The sequence below is a fragment of the Pristis pectinata genome, chromosome 1 (assembly GCF_009764475.1).
Source record: "Pristis pectinata isolate sPriPec2 chromosome 1, sPriPec2.1.pri, whole genome shotgun sequence".
Taxonomy (NCBI): Eukaryota; Metazoa; Chordata; class Chondrichthyes; order Rhinopristiformes; family Pristidae; genus Pristis; species Pristis pectinata.
Window position 1 is genome coordinate 33167182 of NC_067405.1, and position 23929 is coordinate 33191110.

General features: G+C 38.5%; 1 protein-coding gene across 1 annotated transcript; it reads right to left on the minus strand.

Annotated features, from left to right (window-relative positions):
• Positions 1-1692: 1692 nt before the first annotated feature.
• LOC127575693 (glycerol-3-phosphate dehydrogenase [NAD(+)], cytoplasmic-like) lies at positions 1693-23308 on the minus strand. Its single transcript, XM_052025644.1, has 8 exons — positions 23163-23308; positions 20769-20946; positions 18779-18919; positions 16439-16577; positions 15672-15784; positions 4081-4314; positions 3677-3783; positions 1693-2528 (listed from the first exon to the last, which is right to left on the minus strand). Exons 1-8 carry the CDS (start codon positions 23204-23206, stop codon positions 2432-2434), a joined length of 1053 nt encoding a protein of 350 aa, XP_051881604.1. The 5' UTR covers positions 23207-23308; the 3' UTR covers positions 1693-2431.
• Positions 23309-23929: the final 621 nt, after the last annotated feature.

Here is a 23929-nt window from a genome sequence, read left to right on the forward strand (position 1 = left end):
ATTGGAAACAAATGTCTAGATTTTTGGTGCTCAAGAGTTATGGCATCACCTATAGATCAATTCATCAATGTAATGGTACTGACAATTTAACAATCTTTGTCACAAATCATTCTTGAAATCATAAATGATTTTGAAATATAGGTAAATGTTTGAAAAAGTGAGATATCCAACAATAGCACAAGGTACAAACTAGAAGTATGGTGTCATACATCCTGTAGACAGACTATTCAGCCTGCCATGTACACCAATCCTACACAAATCCCATTTTATTTCTTCCCATATCCCATCAACTCAATGCAGATTCTACCACTTCATCTAGGGCAATTTACAGTGGCCAATTAACCTACTAATCCCCATGTATTTGGGATGGAGGGGAAACCAGATCACCTGTAGGAAGCTTGGAGAACGTACAAAATCAACACAGACAACACCCAAGGCAAGGATTGAACCTGGGTCACTGGCACAGTGATACAGTGGTGCTATTAGCTGTGCCACTGGGCTATGCTATATGAAAATTCTGGAATGTTCTGAACTTGCCTGGATGAGTGCAGCTACAACAATAATCAAGCTCTAAAGAAGCTCCATATCATTTCAGGACATGACAGTCAGTTCGATTGACAACCCACCACAGAAGGTATACGCAGCAACTCGCAAACCCACTCTATTGTTTACAATATCAAAAGTAGCAAGGACATGGGAACACCATCCTATCTTGGAAATTTATTACTGATACCTCACCGCTGCTGGGTTAAAATCCTGAATGCCTCAAAAAAAGGTACAGTGAGGTTTTTTCAATGCCCTAGCTGCAGCAATTCAAGGTGGCGCCTTACTCAACGATTCAGAAATGACTTCTTCCTCTTCGTTATCATATTTCTGAATACTCCATGAACACTACCTCGTTATTCCTTTTTTTTTGCATTATTTACCTATTTTTGCAATTTATAGTAATGTCTGCACTGTACCTCTGCTGCAAAACAACAAATTTCACATCATCTAAGTCAGTGATGATATATCTGATTCTAATTCTACTACCATTACCTCAAGGGCAATTAATGGACAATAAACACTGGCTTCACTTACAGTGCCACCATCCCATGGAAGATTTGATAGAAATGGGGGGCTATGTGGGAAGGAAGGGTTAGATAGATAATAGAGCAGGATTAAAATGTCAGGATTAAATTGTGGGCTGAAGGGCCTGTATTGTGCTGTAATGTTCTATATAAGATTTCTTTATTAGTCTCATGTATATCAAAACACACAGTGAAATGCATCTTTTGTGTAGAGTGTTCTGTGGGCAGCCCACAGGTGTCGCCACGTTTCCGGCGCTAACATAGCATGCCCACAACTTCCTAACCCGTACATCTTTGGAATGTGGGAGGAAACTGGAGCAAACCCACACAGACACGGGGAGAATGTACAAACTCCTCATAGACAGTGGCCGGAATTGAACCCAGATCGTTGGTGCTGTAAAGCATTACGCTAACCCCTACACTAACATGCCTGCCTGAAGAATAAAAAAGCAAGAAAATAAATCCAAACAGATGTACGAACATTAGATTTGATGCTATATTTTAGCATACTAATTCGTCACTAATATGTGAAAGTGATATTTTATTTTTTCCAATACACTAGTAACTGTGGAGTCTCAAATTATTTATTTCCAACACAATTTATACTCAAGGATCAATAAAGCCATTTTTATTTCACACTTTATTGATTGAAATAATATAAAATACAAAGTGATGGTTTTGATTCCCATCTAACTTGCACTGGATTGTTGTATTAAAGCACTAAGAAAACCTATTTTTAAAAAAAAACAAGGCAGTGATTTGTGCATTGAATACGAGTTCCTTTAAAAACTGTAGTTACAATGTGTTTTTAAAAATACCATTGTTTCATTTATGTGAAAACAAAAATGTAAATTTTTTCAATATAATTACACTCGTTTTTGAATATAGAAATTTTCATTTTATATGTAAACATTAGCTTTAGTTACCAAATTATATGAATGTGATCATGTTTCAGCCACTTCGTCACTTTTCTAACATACAAAATAGATGCTTCTGAATGAAATAGATCAGAATTTTTTATTAACCAACACTTTCTGCATGATCTACAACTTGGTAATAAAAAAACAAAGCCAACAGAAGCAGTTCACTATCAAGTTATATTGGAAAAAGTAGGGAATGATTGAAGATGTTAATAATAAAAAAAGCATTTTAGAGACAATTTTCTGAAGAACGCGAAAAGCTAAATTTGACTGGTTAAAAAGGCAGATTATAGAAATGGTGTTAAATTTTCATTGATACTTCTCACCATTGAAAGCATCCTATTAAAAGGATATTAAAATAGGACTTACACAGTAGTGTACTCTGCCTGTAAAAATGAAATATTGACTGAATAAACATGGATTTGCAGGTATCCATCCAAGTTACAAATGTTCTGGATGATTCTGTAGGCACGTGATGAAGTCTCTGACTGGCCTGCCTTCATAACAGATTTGGAAAACCGCAACAAAGAGTGGAAATCTGTAAAAGTATGAAAGTCAGTCTGAAATAGTTGAGCTAGAAAGGAGCAAGCAGTAAGGATCTTTAATGTCCAATGGGCAGAAACATATTAACCATGCCGTCATACAACAAAGGATTGTTACAACACAAAAGTAGCAGAGGATACCTGCCCAACCTCTTGCAGAGTTCTCACAGTAGAGAAAGAGATTTGAAGATGGGACAAATAACATTTTGTTTTGCATTCTCAGGCTATGGACATCACTGAAAAGGCTCCCTGCTACCCCAGTTTGATTTTTTCCCGTCTCAGACATCTGCATTACCAGCAAACCTAACATTTATTGCTCAACCATAGTTAAAAACATATTCTCCTTCACAACCACAGAGTGCCCAAATGCAATGTACAAGAAGGATTTTGACATTTAGTCCTTATTGAAAAGCAGGACATACAACAGACCATGCTCCTTGAAATAATGCCACAGAATCTTTTAACATCTGCTCAAGAGAACAGACAGAGCTTCAGTTTAACATTTTAACTGAAAAACAGCATCTCCAACAGTCTAGCACCCTGTCAGTACTGTAATGGCATAGCAGCTTAGGTATTGTGTACACATCACAATCTTCTGACGAGTTGTTCTGCAGAGATATGATCACTCTTCAGGTGTTTTCCCAGACCTTTGGATTAATTGTCTGGTAGCAATCAGCATGTTATTGTACTTATAGAGTCTAACATCTGTGCAAAGGTCATTTCCATTTCTATGAACAAGCCTTTAGTCATCTCTCCTAATTTTTCATTTTGTAGCATGGTGTGTAATTTGATAATGCTCCTTGGGATGAATTACCATGTTGAAGATGCAATACAAATGCAAGCTGTTTTAGTCATTGTATAAAACATGGAACATTCACACATTTATTAACCAATTCATTATCTCAGAGGGTTGTGGAGGCCAGATCATTAAGGATATTTAAAGAGGAAGTAGATACAGTTTTGAAAGGTCAGGGAATTGAAGACCACAGAGAATCAGCACAGAAGAGGAGATGAGGCCCGGAGGAGATCAGCCATGGTTATATTGAATGGCAGGCAGACTGGAGGGCTACACAGCCTACTCCTGCCCCTATCTTCTTATATTCTAATAAAACTGCAAGAACTTAACTATTGCTCAAATACTTACTTGTCAACCAAGTTCTTCCGCTTGAGCACTTTGTAAACAGCTTCAGAAGTCTGAGGACCTTGCAACTTCTGCCCATTCAGCATCTCACACTCCAATACTTCAATAGACTGGATATAAGGAAAGATTGCAGAAATCTAAGATGTACTACATGGCATGTCTAATTTTCCATAAATTATTCGCAATAAAGTAAATATCGTCAAATGTATTATGCACTATTTTCCAATTTAGCTGCATATCTAGATACAATATTACCAATAAAATGTCACATTTTTCATCCAAAATGCAACCTATGGTTTACCTTTTCACATGGATAAAGTGAATGAAGCAATTATTAAAATATTTCTCAAATATGTAAAAGTACACAAAGATTAAAAAAAGATACAGTATCAAAAACTAATTCATACTTTGCCAGTTTTCACAAAGGCTTCTGCTACTCTTCTGTTGCGGCCTCCATAACAAGTTGTAACAAGATCTGCTACACCACAACTCTCCAGGAAGGTGGATGATGTAACTGATCCCTCACAGAATAACTTGGCAAAAGCTAACATTTCCATCAATCCCAAACGAATAACAGCAGCTTTAGTATTATCGCCACAGGATAGCCCATCACAGAAGCCAGCACCAACAGCCACGATATTCTGAAAAGAAAAGAATGTTGATAAAATTGATTTAACTCCAAAATTTGCATTGAGAAATAATATTTATTTCTATCTGCATTATTTCATATGGAATCAATTATGCACAAAGCAACAATCAAGTATGATATGTGCATAGTAATGAAGCTTTAAAAAAAACAAATCAAATTACACATTTGTCCATCAACATTAAATTACTTGGCAAACTACTGTCTCCAAATATTTTGCAAAAAGCTAGACCAGAAATCATCAGAATTTCTATACACTAACTTAAATGGATGTTAAAAGCATTTTTTTATTCTGGAAGAACTTTTTTTTCTTTGAGTACACAGGGCCTCAGGAATGTGTCAAAACTTCCAGGAAGTCTTCTGGATACCTAAATATTTGTAAGGGATTCCCAGACAGAAAGGTTTGAAAAACAGTAATAATCTGTAGCAAGTTCTCTGTTAAAGGTTTGGATGAAAAGATAGTAACCTAGAAGTTCAATCAGGAAAGACCATCATATGGGGATGAGACAATGAATCGCACCCCTCCTCACCCCAATGCTTTTCACCTCACTTCATGGCAGCCTTTTACACAGTTATTCTGCAGCTGTCATTGGGAGAATATCTTTAGGAGCAGATGCTTCCTGCAGTAATGAGCATGGAAAACAGATCCCATCAAGATAGGTACTGGCCCATTTTAGCTCATGACACCATAGTGCTGCTTATTAAGTTTTGCAGGGGACCCAACTCGGCATTAGCACCATATGCAACACATTTAGTGCAACAAAGTGGGGTGAAATCCAACTTCTAATTAACATTTCATAAATAGAAATGGTAACTTTCAACTTCAGCATCGGGGAAAACACAAAATGGCCTCAATCTGATGGCTCATTGTAAAGTTATATTGCTTGGAAACAGCACCTTTATTCCACCAAGTTTGTGTTGATCATCAAGCATCCATATCTATGCTTACATTAGAACATAGAACATTACAGCACAGTACAGGCCCTTCAGCCCACAATGCTGGGCCAACATTTTATCCTGCTCCAAGATCTATCTAACCCTTCCCTCTCACATAGCTCCCCATTTCTCTATCATTCATGTGCCTATCTAAGAGTCTCGTAAATGTCCCTAATGTATCTGCCCCCACAACCTCTGCAGGCAGTGTGTTCCACACACCCACCACTTTCTGTGTAAAAAAACTTACCCCTGACGTCCCCCTTATACCTTCTTCCAATCACCTTAAAATTATGTCCCCTCATGTTAGCCATTGTCACCCTGGGAAGAAGTCTCTGATTGTCCACTCGATCTATACCTCTATCAAGTCACTTCTCATCCTCCTCTCCAAAGAGAAAAGCCCCAGCTCACTCAACCTATCCTCATAAGACATGCTCTCCAATTAAGGCAACATCCTGGTAAATCTCCTCTGCACCCTCGCTAAAGTTACACATCCTTCCTATAATGAGGCGACCAGAACTGAACACAATACTCCAAGTGTGGTCTAACCAGAGTTCTATAGAGCTGCAACATCACCTCGTGGCTACTGAACTCAATACCCCGACTAATGAAGGCCAACACCCCATACCTCTTCTTAACAACCCTATCGACCTGCGTGGCAACCTTGACGGATCTATGGACGTGGACCCCAAGATCCCTTTGTTCCTCCACACTGCTAAGAGTCCTGCCATTAACCTTGTATTCTGCCTTCAAATTCAATCTCCCAAAGTGTATCACTTCACACTTTACTGGGTTGAACTCCACCTGCCACTTCTCAGCCCAGGTCTGCATTCTATCAATATCCTGTTGTAATCCACAGCAACTTTCTACACCATCCACAAAACCACCCTTTGTATCATCAGCAAACTTACTAACCCACCCTTCCACATCCTCATCCAAATTATTCAAAGATCACAAAGAGCAGGGGTTCCAGAACAGATCCCTGCGGAACACCACTAGTCACTGACCTCCAGGCAGAATATGCTCCATCTACCACCACCCTCTGTCTTCTATAGGCAAGTCAATTCTGAATCCACACAGCCAAGTTTCCCTGGATTCCATGCCTCCTGACTTTCTGAATAAGCTTTCCATGAGGAACCTTAACAAACGCCTATTTTATTTGCTCCACAATTAATCCCATTTTATTTGCTCCACATTCCCACCAACTGCCTCCAGATTCTACCGCTCGGTTACACAGAAGAAAGCAGGAGAAATTTACAGTAGCCAATTAACCTACCAACCACATCTTTGGAAAGTGGGAGGAAACCCATGCAGTCACAGGGAGAACATGCAAGCTTGATACAGACAGCACAGAGGTCAGGATTGAACAAGGGTCACTGGAGCTGAAAATATTACTTTGAGGTCTATAAACTTCTCTATTAGATACACCATTATGGTGATTTTCCTTCTTATTTCAGAAAAAGGAGAATCGGACAGCGTACACAGTATTAAACAGACAAACAGGACCAGAAATTTGTTCATACAACTCAAGAATTTTACAGAAGAAAGCAATTTTGTGCTTATTTCTGGATTACTTAATATCAGATAAGAAATTCAGTTTGTAACTTTTCAAGGGGATTTTCATTCTCATTAGTACTTTAGCTCCTTATCGTTATCTGCAAACTTCCCTAAATGATGTCAACAGCAATGTTTATGTCCTTGCAACACATGGCCTCTTTGGCAACTTCCTACCAGGAGCAACCGGCTGTAACTTTAGTGTCTCCCTGACCCCAGGCACAAAGAACATAGCTCCTGCAGGCACTGTTCTTTACCAGCCTATCCATAATCTTCTGGCTTCCCAGGAGCATTCTCTCAACCTCCTCCCATCATGCAGAATCCATTCAGTAGCTGTAAATATGCTTTAATTGTATATACCTTTAAGTGCTTTCTGCAAAATCTCACCTGCTGTGTTTCATTGCAACAACAGCCAGAACTTGCAAAAAAAAACATGTTATTGCAGTCTTAGTGTATTTCCTGTGGAAAGCTGTTCTGAAACTGATAATTTTTTAAAAAAATACAAAGAAAAAGTAACCAAGAATGTACTAAAATGCTCTTTGTGGACCTTGTAATTAAGTTCTTGTCATTTACGTCACCTTCACAAATAGTGTTAGGGTGACAACACTGTTTTAAACATAAAACAACAAGAACAACAAAAAAATCACTCCATGGAGCAATTTCTAGGCCTCAGTCTAATAACTTTAACCTTTCTGCCCCCAACCTACGTTGAAAGCTATCTCTATTTAAATATAAACAACATTCTGAAGTGATTCATCACTTCACCCCACTTTCAAATTCTACCAATCTGATTTTTCCCTCCAAACTTGTGACAAGATAAAATAATGGACCCATTACATCTTTCATTATCCCAATGCAATAGGGAAATCTTAAATAAACAAGTTGAGTTTATTGTCATGTGCATAAGTATGATGAAGTATAGGTGCAATGAAAAACTTGCTTGCAGCAGCATCACAGGTATGTAGATTTGGACAATGCAGAGAACACAAATTATACATAAATTACACAAGACAGTAAAAAATATTGGAAACATTCAGTAACTCAAATAGCAGAGAGAGAAAAATTGTTAATGCTTCAGGCCAATGGTCAACCAAAGATCCGGCATGGAAATCCTTGGCCATATTGTACATTGGGTGGGTAAAGATTTAAACAGATTTTAATATGCAGGGAAAGTTGGGGGGGTGGGGAGAAAAGAGAGGGGGCAGGGAGATTAGTGTTGAAGAGAAAAATAGGGAAGGTCTGTGAGGGGGGAAAAGGCAGGAGAGATTAAATAACCAAAATGATTTATTGTACAAGGTAACAAGAGCCTAGATGCAGAATTGTGTCTTCCCCTCCCCTTCCAACATTCAGAAGGAATCATTCCCTCAGGAATACAATGGTTCATTCTTCCATCTTTACCCACACCCACTCCCATTTAAATGGCACCTTCCTAATGTAACCCATTCTTTTCTACCAACCCCCTTCCCACCAACCAGGGTCCCAAACTTTGTTTCGATGAGATGGAGCGATTTACTTACAACTTAGGCAATGGAAATAAGTGCATATTTAGGTAGTAAACTGGTTTCTACTAATGCAAATTGGGAAACTGTTCTGCAGGTCACCTCCATTCAGCCTGCAAGTGTGAACCCCAGCTTCCAAGTACCTGCCATTTTAATTCTCCATCTTATACCTATATCATCCTCCCCAGCCTCAGCCTCTAATTTGTTCCAAATAAACTTCAATCCTGGGGAACAGCACTTGGCCTTCCGACTAGGACTTAGTGAGCTCAACAAATTCAGAGAATAAGCAATTCCCTCAGTCCTTCCGAATTCCTTGAGTAATTTCAGATGATCACTTTGCCTTTACGTTTCCTCCTGGTGTTCGTTACACTGCACTTTCACCACTTTTGTTATTTACTCGTTCCCATCCCCATTTTTCTCTGCTTCTTAAAATCTGTTATTTTGTAAATATTCTCTAAAAATTCTTAAGCTCATCAATTTGAAACAGTAATTTTGTTTCTACCTATGGATGATGCCCAATCTGCTGTCAATCCAACATTTTCTATTTTTATTTCATATCCCTTGCATCCACAGTACATTCTTTTTGTAGTTAATGAAACCTTATTGTACTATAACCAACTAAAATACAAGTTTTTCCAAATTAAAATCTGATGGGAATAAAGTAATTCACACAGTACATTAAGTTTTCATTTGTCTGTGCAACAATGAAGAAGTATGTGAATACCACAGTGAAAGAGGTTTTCATTTCATTTTCTAATAATAACGCATACATTACTATTTTGCATTATGCATTTATGTACATAAACACTGCACTTGGGATCGGTAGCAGCACAATTGAAAGGTGATGCAATAGAAGTTGCATTTAAAATAAGGATGATTTTGACTACCAGAGGTCAGGAATCCTCAATTCTTTCAATGAATTAATAGCATGTATGATTTTAAGTAATAATTTCCACTATTTTCATGATCAATTTTATTAGAAAATCAAAAGTATGAAATTATTTCATCAATAACATTTCATTAGTGATAGAACATAAATGCATTGATTATACCCCATAGGAAATTTTGGCTTAATATAATTTTTAGGGTGCATTCTATATCCAATGTCCAATACAGCCAAGGAATTATGTGCTGCATCTTTTAAAGAGCCTTTCAGTTAGTCCCATTCTTTGGTTCTTTCCCCATAGCTGAGCAGTTACTTTCCTTTTCAAGTATTAATTCAACTCCCTTTGAAAGTCGTCCTTGTAGTTCCACCCTTCCCTCACTACATAAAAATCTTCACCTCTGGATCTTTTATTATTTCTTAAAATCTTTCTGCTACACTAATCATCCCTTTCAAATTTTGAACACATCTGTTAAAGCTCTGATAAACCTTCTCTGTTCCACGATGAACAATCCCATTTCTCAATGCTTTCAGTCCTAGTATTATTCCAGTAAATCTCCTCTGTGCCTCTCAATCGTCTTGACATCCAATTGAGAGGCGCAGAGGCACTATTCCAAAGTGTGAATAGGCTACAAAACTGCAGCTGGGGCTAAATTATATTCATAACAAGAGTTTGGCAGAAATTTCTTTTGTATTTTATACATCTAAGGTCCTTTATTTTAATGAAAAAGTCTTCTCAATTGTTCTTCTGCCAAAAAAAAATCCGTACTTCTATACTGCTATTCCTGAAACTGTTTAAAAGTGTGGCATTTAGTTTGCATTACTTCCCTAATTTTTCCCCAATCAAAAAGAATCAATGCATGCACGTATGTTTATTCCCCTCCTCCCTTAGTGGTCACTGTTTGGATATTTACAATCCTCTAGCCCTCTGCCAGCACTACAATATCACTGAGCACCCCCAAATTACTTTTCTGAGTGGAAGTAATGGATGTCTTGGTACCTTAGGAATTCTGCCCTCACAGCTAGGATTGATACTGCTTAAACTTATTTCAGAAAGGATCTTCAAACCCAGCAAGAAAAAAGGGAAAGAACATTCATTTCAGCTGTAAACAACTTAATATTAAAAAAAAGTGTCTAACTCTTAATTTCTGACACATGCTAGATTTAATAAGGCAATCTACAAAACCCAATTAAAGGAAAAATCTTCTTAGGAAACTGTGGCACTAAATCTTCCTCTAAATAGGGTGCAGAGCAGCTGGGCATTCAATTCTTCAGACTTTTGTCCTTAATAGAGATCAGCCACAATTACAATAATTTTATTATAGCATGGATGATGTCTAAATTGCACAATATTTTTCATGAAACAATTACTGACAGTGAGAACACAAGAGCAATAATGAATGTTGTACTAGCTTTCAAAACCAATTCAGGTTTGGCCAAATTACCAATAATTCAAATTTTGCATGGAAAACAAAAGGTATAAAATCACCATCTTCTGTAAATACATTTAGTAAAGGACTTTCACAGTGAACTGTAGGGCCCTGGGGAGTGTTGTAGAACAGAGGGACCTAGAAGTGCAAGTACATGGTTCCCTGGAAGTGGCACTGCAGGTAGACAGGGTGGTGAAGGTGGCTTTTGGCATGCTGGCCTTCAGTCAGGGCATTGAGTATAGAAGTTGGAATGTTATGTTCCAGTTGATCAAGATGTTGGTGAGGCTGCACATGGCACGCCGTGCTCAGTTTTGGTCACCTGGCTATAGGAAGGATGCCATTAAGTTGGAAAGAGTGCAGAGAAGATTTACAAGGATGTTGCCAGGACTTGAGAGACTGAGTTAAGGAGAGAGATTGAGCAGGTTGGGATATTTTTCATTGGTGTGTAGGAGAATGAGGGGTGATCTTATAGAGGTGTATAAAATTAAGGGCATGGATAGGGTGAATGTGCACACAGTCTTTTTCCCCAGGGTTGGGGAAACAAGAACTAGAGGATATCGGTTTAAAGCGAGAGGGGAGAGATTTATTAGGAACCTAAGGGGCAACTTTTTCCACCCAGAGGGTGATCAGTATATGTAATGAGCTGCCAGAAGAAGTGGTTGAGGCAGGAACATTATAACAACATTTGAAAAGGTGCATGGAAAGGAAAGGTTTAGAGGGATATGGGCCAAATGCAGGCAAATGGCACTAATCTTGGTCGGCAGGGACCAGTTGAGCCAAAGGGCCTGTTTCTGCACTGTATGACTCTGATCCTAAATGCAATTAAAAAACAAAAAAGAAATCTTGGTATATGCACACTTATACCTAAGAGAATCACACCGTATGTTTATGCTGCTGCATATGTTAGCACGTACGTGATAGAGAAAGAGCGGTGGGGTGGAGGAGAGGCACTAACTGAATTGCTCTTATATAGACCCAGCACTAAATTGATGGGCCAACTGGCCACCATCCACACTGTAACCTTTGTTTTTGTGATTTTATGTATGTGCACCAAAAGTATGGAGAGACAGCCAATCATGAATTTAACCAATCCATAATGCTAATTTGACACCGATGGTGCTGATTTGCTGCTCAACACTCCAGACAATATTCTGTGCTAATCTTGTGCAGCTGTGTGTGGGTTATGGTCAGCAGGACCCCCCCTCCCTCCAACCTGTACTATTTCTAGCTGGAGTCTACATACAATCAGGGTGCTCAGGGAGGAACTCTTCCACCTGCATCTCGTCTTCAGGAAGGTCACCCTAACCAAAATCTCCTCCAACTTCAGAACAACAACATTGTCACTGACTGCAAGAGTGAGTGTGGCAATAATTGTTTGAGTCATGGAATCATAGAAAGTTATGACACACGGAGGCCACTCAGCCATCCTGTCCACGCTAGCTCAAAATGGACGTTATAGTTTAATTCCACTCCCCAGCTTATAGCTTTAAATGCCCATTTAGATACTTTATGAATATGGTGACAATTTCCACCTTCATCTTTTCAGGCTGGATGTATCACACCAAACACTTTGCTGAAGGAATTTGTGCCATCCATTAAACTGCCTGTGATAGGCAGATGTGGAGAGGATTTCCCCAAGGGAATATCTGGAACTATTAAGGGTCACCATTTAAAAATAAGAGATTGCCCATTTAAGACAGGAATGAGGCAAATTTTTCTTCTCTGGGAAGTTTATGAGTCTTTGCTTCCACTATTCTTTGAGGAAGAGAGTTCCAAAGTATTTTAATATTTCTACAGCAGACATAGATGGATACATGGTAAGGTTGGGGGTGAGGTGCAAGGTTACACAGAGGAGATGTTAGAGTTGAGGTTATCATCCTACTGAACAGACTCAAGGGGCTGAATGGCCTATTTTTGTTTCTATCTCACATGTTCATCCTAGGGTGGACCTTTCTCATTGTTCTTTCCTCCCATCTTCCTTGCTTTTGTACTTAATTGAACCTCTCTATCTCTAACTTCTTCAAAGATGAGTGAAAGGCAAGAGGGATTCAATGAAAAGATATAATGCTAGAAAAGGAGGTGACACTGGGGAAAATATGGGCACTAGAAGTTCAGGGAAGGCATGAGGGCGGATAGCAGAATCAGACCGGATCTGGCCGGATCCGGCCTCTTGCCTGGGACTGCTGCCCATGGTCTCTGCTCTTCCTAAAGCCAGCTTCCTAAAGCCAGACAGAGAGGCTGATTTCACTGATCCTCTGCATTCTTAAGCAAGACAACATGGTCCAGATGGTAACTAAGCCTCAATGCAGGGGGTCCCACTCCCAAACCACCAAAGCTGGGGGCTGAGTTTTATCTTCCGTCAAAGCTGTCAAGGATCTGAATAATCCTTGAATGTCTCCAAGTGTTTGGTACTGTAGTTTGTTTCTGATTGCAAAGGAGTGGTGTGACAGTTGAAGTACCATTTGCAAATTCAAGAAATTTGCACAAACCAGTGATTTCCAGATGTGGATGCACTAGCTGGCATTCTCTTGGACCTTGAAAACCCTGCTGCTGTCTGCACCATTCAGATGTGTGACAGCAAACAAGGGCACTGGAGGAGCAGAAAGCATAAGAGCACAAAGGTTGTGATTTATGGTCCACTGGCACTCCCCGAGGACAACACCTCAACAATCCTACTAATCTACTGGAGGGCAGCTACCCGAATTACAGTGACACCCTTCAATCTCTTTACAAATGTCATCTACAACCATGATAGGAGTTGGACCTTGTACTGTATTGAACTGATCTTGTATGACTGAATTGAGCTTCCACTGCAGCACTCTGATGATAGGTGGCCACTGGCTGTGCTGAAATGGAAACCATCTTCGGCCATACACTGCATTGTACAAAGCACAATACTGCAGCTGCTGGAAATCTGAACTAAAGACCAAAAATGTGCTGGAAAAACTCAGCAAGTAAATAGTATCTGAGCACAGAGAAACAGTTAACTTTCAGTCAGAATGACCGCCAGCATCAGTCAGCAAATCCCAGACTTGCAGCACATGTGAAAGTCTAGGAATCACTTCAGTTCCAGTAACAGCCTATCATCTCCAATGCTCGAACTCAGCTTTGAGTCCAGAGTCTGTACTTAATCAAAAGATAAGGTGCTGTTCCTTAGACTAATAACAAGTATCATTAGAAAAGTGTAAAGGTCAAAGATATAGAGCTCAAAGTGGCAGTTGGACAGGGAATTAAGGTGACGCAAGACGTTGCACCATAGTTGGATCCATGTGCATATGAATAGAGTTAGTCACCACTTCCACCCTGGAAAGGATGAGCTTCAATCTCTGCACAAAGCTCTGAGCTAAGTTGTTGCTGCATTCTTCCGTGCTCCATGACACCTGTACACTGTTCAATGCAGTAAGAATTTGAATGTACACATGCATGTGTTTTCTGTGGACTGTCCCATTAACTCCCAACTGCAGAATTACCCATGAAAGAATTACCCATCTGAAAGTACGACAAGGTTGCACCTGTTCTTTCCTAGTTCTGACAAAGGGTCTTTGACCCAAAATGTTAACTCAGCTGTTCTTTCCACAGATGCTGCCTGACCTGCCAACTGTTTCCAGCATATCCTCATTTTCTGTTTTATTTCAGATCTACAGCATATGAGTATTTTGACTTTCATTTGCTGCATCTGTGCTATCCTTGCCTCCTGCACTAGGCACAGCCCATATATCCAGTACTTCACTACATGCAGGTCATGTCTGTCAATCTATCCTTTACAGTACACACTGTGTCAGTGTTTGAGTTGAGTTTGCAACTGTGACATTACGTTACAAGGCATCGATCTTTTCTGTATTCCCTCCCTCACCACCACCAAATTGCTCCTCTTGGGTTCCTGAAGGTAGGACAGGAAATAAAGAAATAATGCTTGCTCTATCTGCAGCTTGTGAAACACAAACGTGCGCTGATTGAGAAGGAAGTGAAATGCAAGGAGGGTAATTAGGTTTGATGATCTTGTCAGCAGTTCCAACCTTGCCGATGCCACGTCCTCATTTCTGGCCGTCTCTTCACAGCCACCACAACCTCCTGATGTGCGCATTACTTGAACTTTCTGTGAAACTGTATCCTGGCATTAACCTATCTGGAGCTATCTGCTCCTGCTGTCTTCTGACCATGTTTCTAAAACAGTTCCTTTATATCCATTCTCTCTCCACCAAGACCTCTAAAGCAGCATATAAATAACGTTGAGCCATGCTCCCAAAGTTACACCATTTCTCACTCTTTCTGAAGTCAAGTTTCCTGCAGTCTCAACTCCCAGCAAAATCATCAGTCTGCAGGTTAACTTTAGCTGTTCAGAAAATTGACCCTCTGCTAATGCACACCACTAATGAACACATACTAGTGGGATATAGATTAGTCAAGGATCAAGCAGAACTCAGTGTGCTGTCTACATTGTAATCAATTAGCATTGATTAATTCTGCATCCCGATCCACGTCAGTTTAAGGGGCTCCCCAATGTAGCTGTCATGTTTCAATAACTGCTATTGGTTAATTGTACTGAAACTCTGAGAACTTTCTTCTAAGCATTAAATTCAGCTTATAGTGAAAGGAAAACAGCAGCATCTTTTCCTGTGTAAAGTGACATATTTTGAAAATGGATTAAAATTTAGTTCCAAAGCTAACAAAGATCATGTTCTATATTTTTATATAATCCAAGTTAAAATTAGCATACATTTTCAGTTTTCAAAATATACAGTCATAATATTTGCATTTTTCCTGCATTTCTATAAATGAAGAGTGCAGAATTATGCAGAAATATAGTGTTTTGAATTTCTTAGTATCTTTGTAACTCAAAGATCTCGAAAGGTAATCAAGTCAATAGAAAACTTTCTAAAAAGACTTCCCATTCTTTGGCAAGGAATTATTGATTAAAGTATAAAAAGAAAATGCTGGAAATGCCCCACAGGTCTGACAGGAGGTCTATGACCCAAAACGTTAACCATGTGTCTATCTGTAGCTTTTTTTTGTTTGATTTTTAAGTATTGATTAAAACTAGTTGATCAGCTACCTTCAGTGCACCACATATTTCCACCGTGTCACATTCCTCTACCACAGTAATTCTGAAATTTGGGGTCTGCATCAGCTCCTTAAAGATCTTTCCATGAGTTTTATTTCTGGATCCTGAATAAACAGACAAAAAGTACAAACAACAGATACCACTCAGCAACCACTTAAGATAGCTTTTTAAATATTTCAACATAATATATCATGCTGTACAATATTCTCATTGTAACACAATTATGCAACTTTCAGGTTGTTGTAATAACATATCAGTTCATGTAAACCAACATCAAAATTGTTATCCATTTTCTAAGCATGTTTATAAAAAGGTAAGAATGAAAGTTTACACACATGAACACAGCAAAATTTAATATTTTGTCATTTCTAACACTTTCCAATGTTGAGTATAACTAGGCACCCAGATTATACTTGTCATTTTACAGTCATTACAATAGGTAAAAGAATTAGAAGAACAGCCATGGTTTTATATAAAGAAATCTGCTGAGATTAATTCACTTGCTTGTCTTATGTATGATGAGAAGACACTTTCAATGAAAATGCTACTGATATTTAAGGATAGCGCCAAGTGCAACAGTTCTCTCTTCAATAGTTCAGGTTTTAGTACAAGGAGCATGACTCTGATTCAATTGTCATCTTAATTTCATAATTGGAATCCACTTGAGGTTGTGCAATGTTACGTGACTAAGTTATGCAAAATTTCAGTTTAAAAGGATCAGAATTGGAATGCAAGAATAATAACATCATATTTCCTACCAATTGTTGTCTCACAGAATTTTTCATCTGCCACTTCACTAGCAATGTTGGCACCCATCAGTACAGACATTTCAATACCAAGTTTCTGATGAATTATATGTGATATTAACTTAAGACCATTGGAATCTTCATCAATACCCTGTAGAATTAAATACAGACAACAAATTTTAGTACTGGTAATTCAACTTTATTTTTCTATAAAACAGGAGTCCTAAGCTTACCTATTACAAAATTTATAGCCCTTCATGTTTAGTGTAACATTAAAAAACCGTCAAATCCATTTTCTCACTCTATTCCCCATACTCCTTGATTCCCTTGGAGTTCAAAACTATCATACTTTTTGACATACTACATGATTGAGCATCCTCACTCTGAGAATAGAGAACTTGAAAAGATTCCAAGCTTTGAGTGTAGAAATATCTCCCTCACCCAAATCCTACATGGTAAACTTTTAATTCTAAAAGATTGAAACATGTTTTTACAAGGTAATGATTGAGGGAATGTTCTGATTATTTGATGTAAAAGTGCTGTTGAAGGTGGTGCTTAAGAAAATTAAGTTGTTGCATTAGAAGCTTCTTCAAGCATTTCTCAAAGGGGGTATAATGAATACTTATTCCAAATTCAAAGCTGTTTTTGAGATAGTGTGATAAATAAGGGTTTATCCCATAATGGAAAATAATCAACAACAATACTTCACACATTGTTCAAAGATTCACAATTGTTAAGAGACTGTGGAATTGTTGGTACCTTAATTTTCTATACTTTCAAACAATTTTTCGAAACAATTGATTCAGTAGGGACAAAAAAAGGAAACAACTGGGAAACAGTTCCTTAGATGATATACAAGATGTGTATGCTAACAATAACAAATTATCAAGTAATAGAAACACTAGTGGAATTACAAGAAACACAAGAGTATTATATAAAGTATGTGATTCAAATAATCTTTCACTTTTTCAAAATACTAATCCGATGAATCCTTTATGTAACACACCTGTAAAAAAAAACAAATTTTAATAAATAAAAGACAGCCATTCACATACTGCCTCTCTTAACTACCTAAAGACAAGATTTTCTGCTGATGAGTTACTAGTGTAGTTGCATGTTAGAAACAAGCAAATATGTACTAAGCAAAACCCCACAAACAGCAATTTGAAAATGACAAATAATAGCTGAGAAAATAGAATGCTCTGCATCTTGCATCTGAAAAACTGTTTTTGTTTCTGGAGGGGAACATGATTGTGAATATTTCTGTGTTGAACTGCATTGCTCTGAAAATTTGACCAGGCACTTGTCGAGATTCAACCTTGCGTGATTGACACAATTCAAGTAGGGAAATAAGATGACATTTTCCTGGCACCACCCATCATTGGCCATACTTGGTACCCCCATATTTTAGTAATGATAATCAGCTGGGACCCCACCGAGTTAAGTCCCACTGCATACTTACACTCCTTAGTCTATCACAATGTCTCCCCACCCCCTCGATGGTGGCATCTTACTCCACGTCCTACAATGTCTTCCCAACCCCTTTATCCCAGGCTCCAACTCCCAAACACATTCACCTCCACCAACCTTATGATCTTGCACCCCAACATATCTACAAGGCAATGATCTCAAACCAGCCCCCATCTCTCCATGTGAGGGCAACAAGCCCCAAAGATCCTTGACATTCAGCCATTCACTTACCACCCACCCCAATGCCTCCAGATCCCTTTCATGTTCCTGATTATCAGTCCCTCCCTAAACACTGCCCTCCAACCCCTAGAACCAGGCAGGTGATGTTGCCATTTTCCCCATCTAGCACTGGGCAGTAACCTTGTATCACTTATTTTAGGCATCAACTTCCAGACAACCTGTTGCAGTGACAAAGACTGAACCAGGGCACTAGGGATTATTCCTCGGTTCTTCACATATTGCCATAGAGTCTCTCATATCCATCTTAGACCGTAAACAGGGACCTAATTTAAAAGTGTCACCAGAAAACAGCAGTTCCTCAGTACTTACTGGTATGCTAGCCTTGATTTTCTGGACTGCAAAATGAAACTGCAAACATCCGACTCAGAAACAAGCATTAGCTACCTAAAGCCCTATCCTTTTTATGAACACTGCCTGTATCATTCTCAATGATTATAGTGGAAAGAACCTGAATTAAATCCTAAAATTTACTAAGATGTGATTAAAGGATCAGAAGAATTGTTAGGAAGTGTAAAAGTAAGATGTACTAAATTATGGTTGAACAAGACAATGGAAGGAAAAATAAGTTAACTGCAGTTAGAAAACACAATCGTTGTTCTGGTATATCCTTTGTTTTGCATTTATGGGACTCTCAAACATTACCTTTATCAGCGAGATTCCAATTGCATCAGGCTTCATCTTATGTTTTATTTGATCACAAAGCTTTCCAATAAACTGATGGGGTAAAACAAAGACAAATATATCTGCCCCATCTGATGCTTCCACAATATCCGGTACAGCCACCTGTAAAATAGGAAATAATTTTCATGCAAGTTAGCCATGCTGTTAGACTATACCAAAGAGAATTTGAAAGTATAGCCTTAATCTGGGAGTAAGTGTTCAATCTAATTAACATTTAGTAAAGTGCAGGGCACTCTACATGCTTTTGAAATTTGTCCTGCTGTCTCAGGGACCCGAAAGGCAGATGTCTTCATTTATCATACCCTTACTAAATAGGGTTGTTTCATCAGCTAGTATTTAAGAATATCAATTTATTCCAGCAGGATCTTGAAGGACATTGTCATCATAAAGCATGTCTCCTTAATATAAATTAATTTAGATAAAGCCAAGTCCACCTCTCTAAACACAACACCTCAGTAAACAAGGAGCCAATATTCTATGAAATTCCACATTAACTGTTACATGGAACCCGTGCTCTCCTTTAAGTTGCAGATGTGTTTCCACCAGGTAGAAACAGTTAAGATATCCCAAAAGTTCTAAAATGTAATGGAATTTGAATATTCCACTTTGGACTCCCCAAAATGGTATGCACTTTTAATAATATAATAACAAATCTTAAAATATAACTGGTATTATGTTCAAGGTTATTTTCTATGTTGCACAATTGTTGGAAGGATTCAGAACGTTTTGCAAAGGCTATGTGCAACTGCAGTTAGATATTGGCAAACATTAAACTTAGGTGATTAATTTGAACGATTAATTACAATAATCATTCTACTTCCACATTCTTTAGCTTCAGTCATAGATGCAATATTTAAATTTTGCAAGGTCTTTCTTTACAAAACAAACTAACTTTGATTCCGAAATCATATTGTAAATCACACATTACATAACATTGCAGACTACAAACCACCAAGAACTGTTTAAATATGATATAAATTTCTGTCTCTGCCACCCTTAAGCAATGAGTTTCAGATCCTTGCCATCCACTGGGAATAGAAACATTTGTTACTCCCCTCCAATGCTTCTCCGATTACTTAAAATCTATAGCTGCTGGTTTTTGACCTCTGCTAAGGAAAATTACCCTACTGAGGCCCTACATCTCGTTAAGGTTCCTCTGCTCTAAAGAAAACAACCCTAACTTTTTCCAGTCTTTTTTCATTAGTACAATTTTCTAGTCCTGGCAATTTCCTTGTAAGTCTCTTCTGCTCTCTTGCCAGTACAATCCCATCTTGTGATATGGTGACCAGAAATGTATGCAGTTATTACAGTGTAACCTAACTTGTTGTAAGCAGTTCCAACATATACTTACAACAGGTCTTGAAGAGCATTGTCATCATAAAATATGTCTCCTTGCTTAGCCTTATGTCTTAGCTAGCAAAGGAAAGCATACCATATTCCTTCTTAACCTGACATGCTACTTTTAAGGATCTGTGGTACACTTGAAGGTCCTTCTGTTTCTCCACCATTCAAAACTTTGCCGTTTATTCCCTTGACTTGTTACACGTCCTTAAATGCATTTTTTTTGTTTTAAATTAAAAAGTTATATTTTTAAGTGATGCAATCTTACTTACATTGTGCAATATAGTGTAAATGCATAACAACTTGCCTATTAGATACCACATTGAATAAGTGGTATCTAATAGGCAAGTTCAAACTTCAATGTTGATCAGGCCCATCACAAAAACATAGCAAACATCTGTTTGTGCTTTATTGATACATTGAATTATTTTATAAGAAAGCTATGTGAAAGAATCCATCTTGAATACACTACTGCAGCAAGATCTGCCTTTAATAAATGTTTGTGAGATCTTTTAAAGCGCAATGTTGAGAGTGAATCAGATCAGCAAAGTGCCACAATAACATCTTAAGTTTCTGTGAAATATTTCCTGAATGCAGCTCTTTGACTTACCACATTTTCTGGAAGCTTGTGACCCGGCAAGTACTTTACATTCTCATGTTCTGTGTTTATTATTTCTGAGAGTTTTCTTCCATTTATTACCTCTTCATAGACCCACATTTTAACAATAGGGTTGAATTGCTTTAACTTTGCAATGTTTTTGCCAATAATTATGGCAACAGCAGATCCCCTGAAAGAGTCAGATGGAACACAGTTACAAAGTGCAACATATATATCAAATATAACTAGTCAAAACTAAACTCCCACAATCTCTTCTTCATTATGCTTCTCCAAAAATATCTTAACTTTGGGAATGGAGGAGTCAGATAGTTTTGATAATGATGTACCACAAAATAACTTGTGTTGACAGGGTTGCCCCAATTTTCCAAAAACAACAGGAGTGAAGGCTTTGAAGTTTTGACACTAAGATACCATGGACACTCACATTAAAAGGGCGACTAGCCTCTTAAGATGAGCCTCTGCTTACTGATGCACATAACTCTACTCTCATATTTTGTGGCAACATCAGAAGTTCTATATTGCAAAATTATAGAACATGACAATTATAACAGAGTCTGAAAACACTAATTTAACAATCCTACAATCCACAACCCAACCCAAGCAGCACACCAGGGGTAGAACAATTTGTATTTAAGGCATTTAAAATAGAAAAACAGAATCAGAATCAAGTTTATTATCATTGACTTACATGTCATGAAGTCTGTTGTTTTGCAACAGCAGTACAGTGCAAAACCATAAAATTACTAGAAATTACAAAATAAACAAATAGTGCAAAAAAAAAGAAAAATGAAGTAGCATTCATGGACCATTCAGAAATCTGATGGTGGAGGGGAAGAAGCTGTTCCTGAAATGTTGAGTGTGCGTCTTCAGGCTCCTGTACCTCCTCTCCGATGGTGAGGGTCCTTAATGATGGATGCTGCCTTCTTGAGGCACCACCTCCTGAAGATGTCCTCAATTGCGAGGGAGCATGGTGAAGCTGGCTGAGCCTACAACCCTCTGCAGCCTCTTTCAATACTGCATATTGGAGCCTCCATACCAGGCAATGATGCAACCAGTCAGAATGGTCTCCACCGTACATCTGTAGAAATTGGCAAGAGTCTGGTGGTATGTGCTTTCAAGCTTTTGTATCGTCAGCCCAACAGAGGAGAGAGAATGACTGGGGTGGGAGGGGGCTTTAATTATGTTGGCTGCTTTCCTGAGGCAATGGGATGTGTATACAGAGCCAGTGGAAGGGAGGCTGGTTTGTGTGATGGACTGGGCCATGTTCACAACTCTCTGCAATTTCTTGCAGTCTTGGGCAGAGCAGCTGCCATACTAAGCTGTGATGCATCTGGATGGAATGCTTTCTATGGTGCTTCTGTAAAAAATTGGCGAGAGTCATTGGGGACACATCAAATTTCCTTCTGAAGAAGTAGAGGTGACGATGTGCTTTCTTGGTCATAGCGTCCACATGGTGGACCAGGACAAATTATTGGTGATATTTACACCTAGGAACTCGAAGCTCTCAACCACTTCCACCTCGGCACCTTTCATGCAGACAGGGGTGTGTACTCCACCCTACTTCTTGTAGTCAATAACCAGCTCCTTCGTTTTGTTGACATTGAGGGAGAGGTTGTCTTGACTTGGCAATGAAAGAATTAATTCCCTGCTGCAGTCATGAGTATGCAGACCCTCAGCAGCCTTTAGGTTTAAAAGGTCCTCCCTTCACCAAATACAAGTATCCTGGCAACAGGTGTCCCTTATGTATCCTATTTAACTTGTCCCTCATATTACATGTGTATAATCTCCAGAAGACCTTATAATCAGGTGCATCCGGTTTTAGCAACCAATTGGAATGACCAATTCAGGTGTGTTGTTTTGTTTCAGAAAATTGGTGAAATGGCTTCCAGATCAATTTACTAGCCAGATAAAGTAAGAGCCCTGATTTAACAGACAGAGGACTAAATACAGAATGGAATTTTGGGAGCCAATTACTGAAGCAATGTGTTTCATTGCTGCCATCTAAACAACAATAATATAAATCTAAGCAGAAATCATAAAGAGGTAATGATGAAAATCATATCTGGATCAGAAAATGGAGACTATAGTTCAACGACTGGATAATTTTCACACTGATGAAGAATCAATGTGATAATCGGTATCTAACATCACTACTGGATGCCAGACTATTCTTTATTTCTTGATATTCTCAATCGAAGCCTATTGACGGCAAAGGCAGCACTAGAGGAACTTCACATTCTGAACTGTAAAGCATGCAGCTAACTGGAAGTGGTTATGGATTACATTCTACAATGTGAAGTCCCAGGTCCTTAAGTGAAAAAGGATCCTTCCACCTACACGTCATGCAACCAGACACACATTAAACACAACTAACGTCCAACATACCAGTTACCGGATCCAACGATGCAAACCTTCTTGCAGTCAGACATGGTGCAGAGTTGTTATATCAATCGAGTTAGGAGTGGTTAAGTTTCTCCTACCCTTTGGTGTGTTTCTAGTTCTGCACTGCGAGGTTGATTGGAACTGTTGTAACTTCCTTACTACCTTTTCCGTAATCTGTGATTGGTTCGTGGCTCTGTCGATCATGAATCGTTTTCATGTTGCAGAACAATTACTGTCCAGAAGAGGGGACGTTTCTCCCCCGAGTCGTTAACCCAACACCGCTTCTCTGATACAAAATAGCTAATTGTTTTCCGATCTTCAAATTTACTCAATCGAATAACAAATTAAATAATAAACATCAAATAATTCACTTCTTCCTTGGAGCAAACATGCAAAATCAACTATGCAGTCGCACTATAAAAACTGCAAGCTTCAAACATAAAGGCATCAGTTTACGGAACTACCGTGATTGAGGTGGAAGACTGCTTTTATTTGCCACTAAAGAGAAATTAAAAATATAAAAGCGAAAACTGTATCTAAGAAGTCTAGTTCACCTTCGATATTTTCTAATTTTCGATCTATTGTTGGATTCGGAATTAACAATAGGAAATAGAAAATGACGGAGATCTTAACACCTGTCAATATTAAGGAGGAAACGGCGGGACATTTAGAAAAGTCGTGAGACAATCAGGTAGATTCAATGTGGCTTGTGAAAGGATAATCATTTTTGACAAACTTGCTTGGAAGTTTTTTTCAAGTTGTGTCTCAAA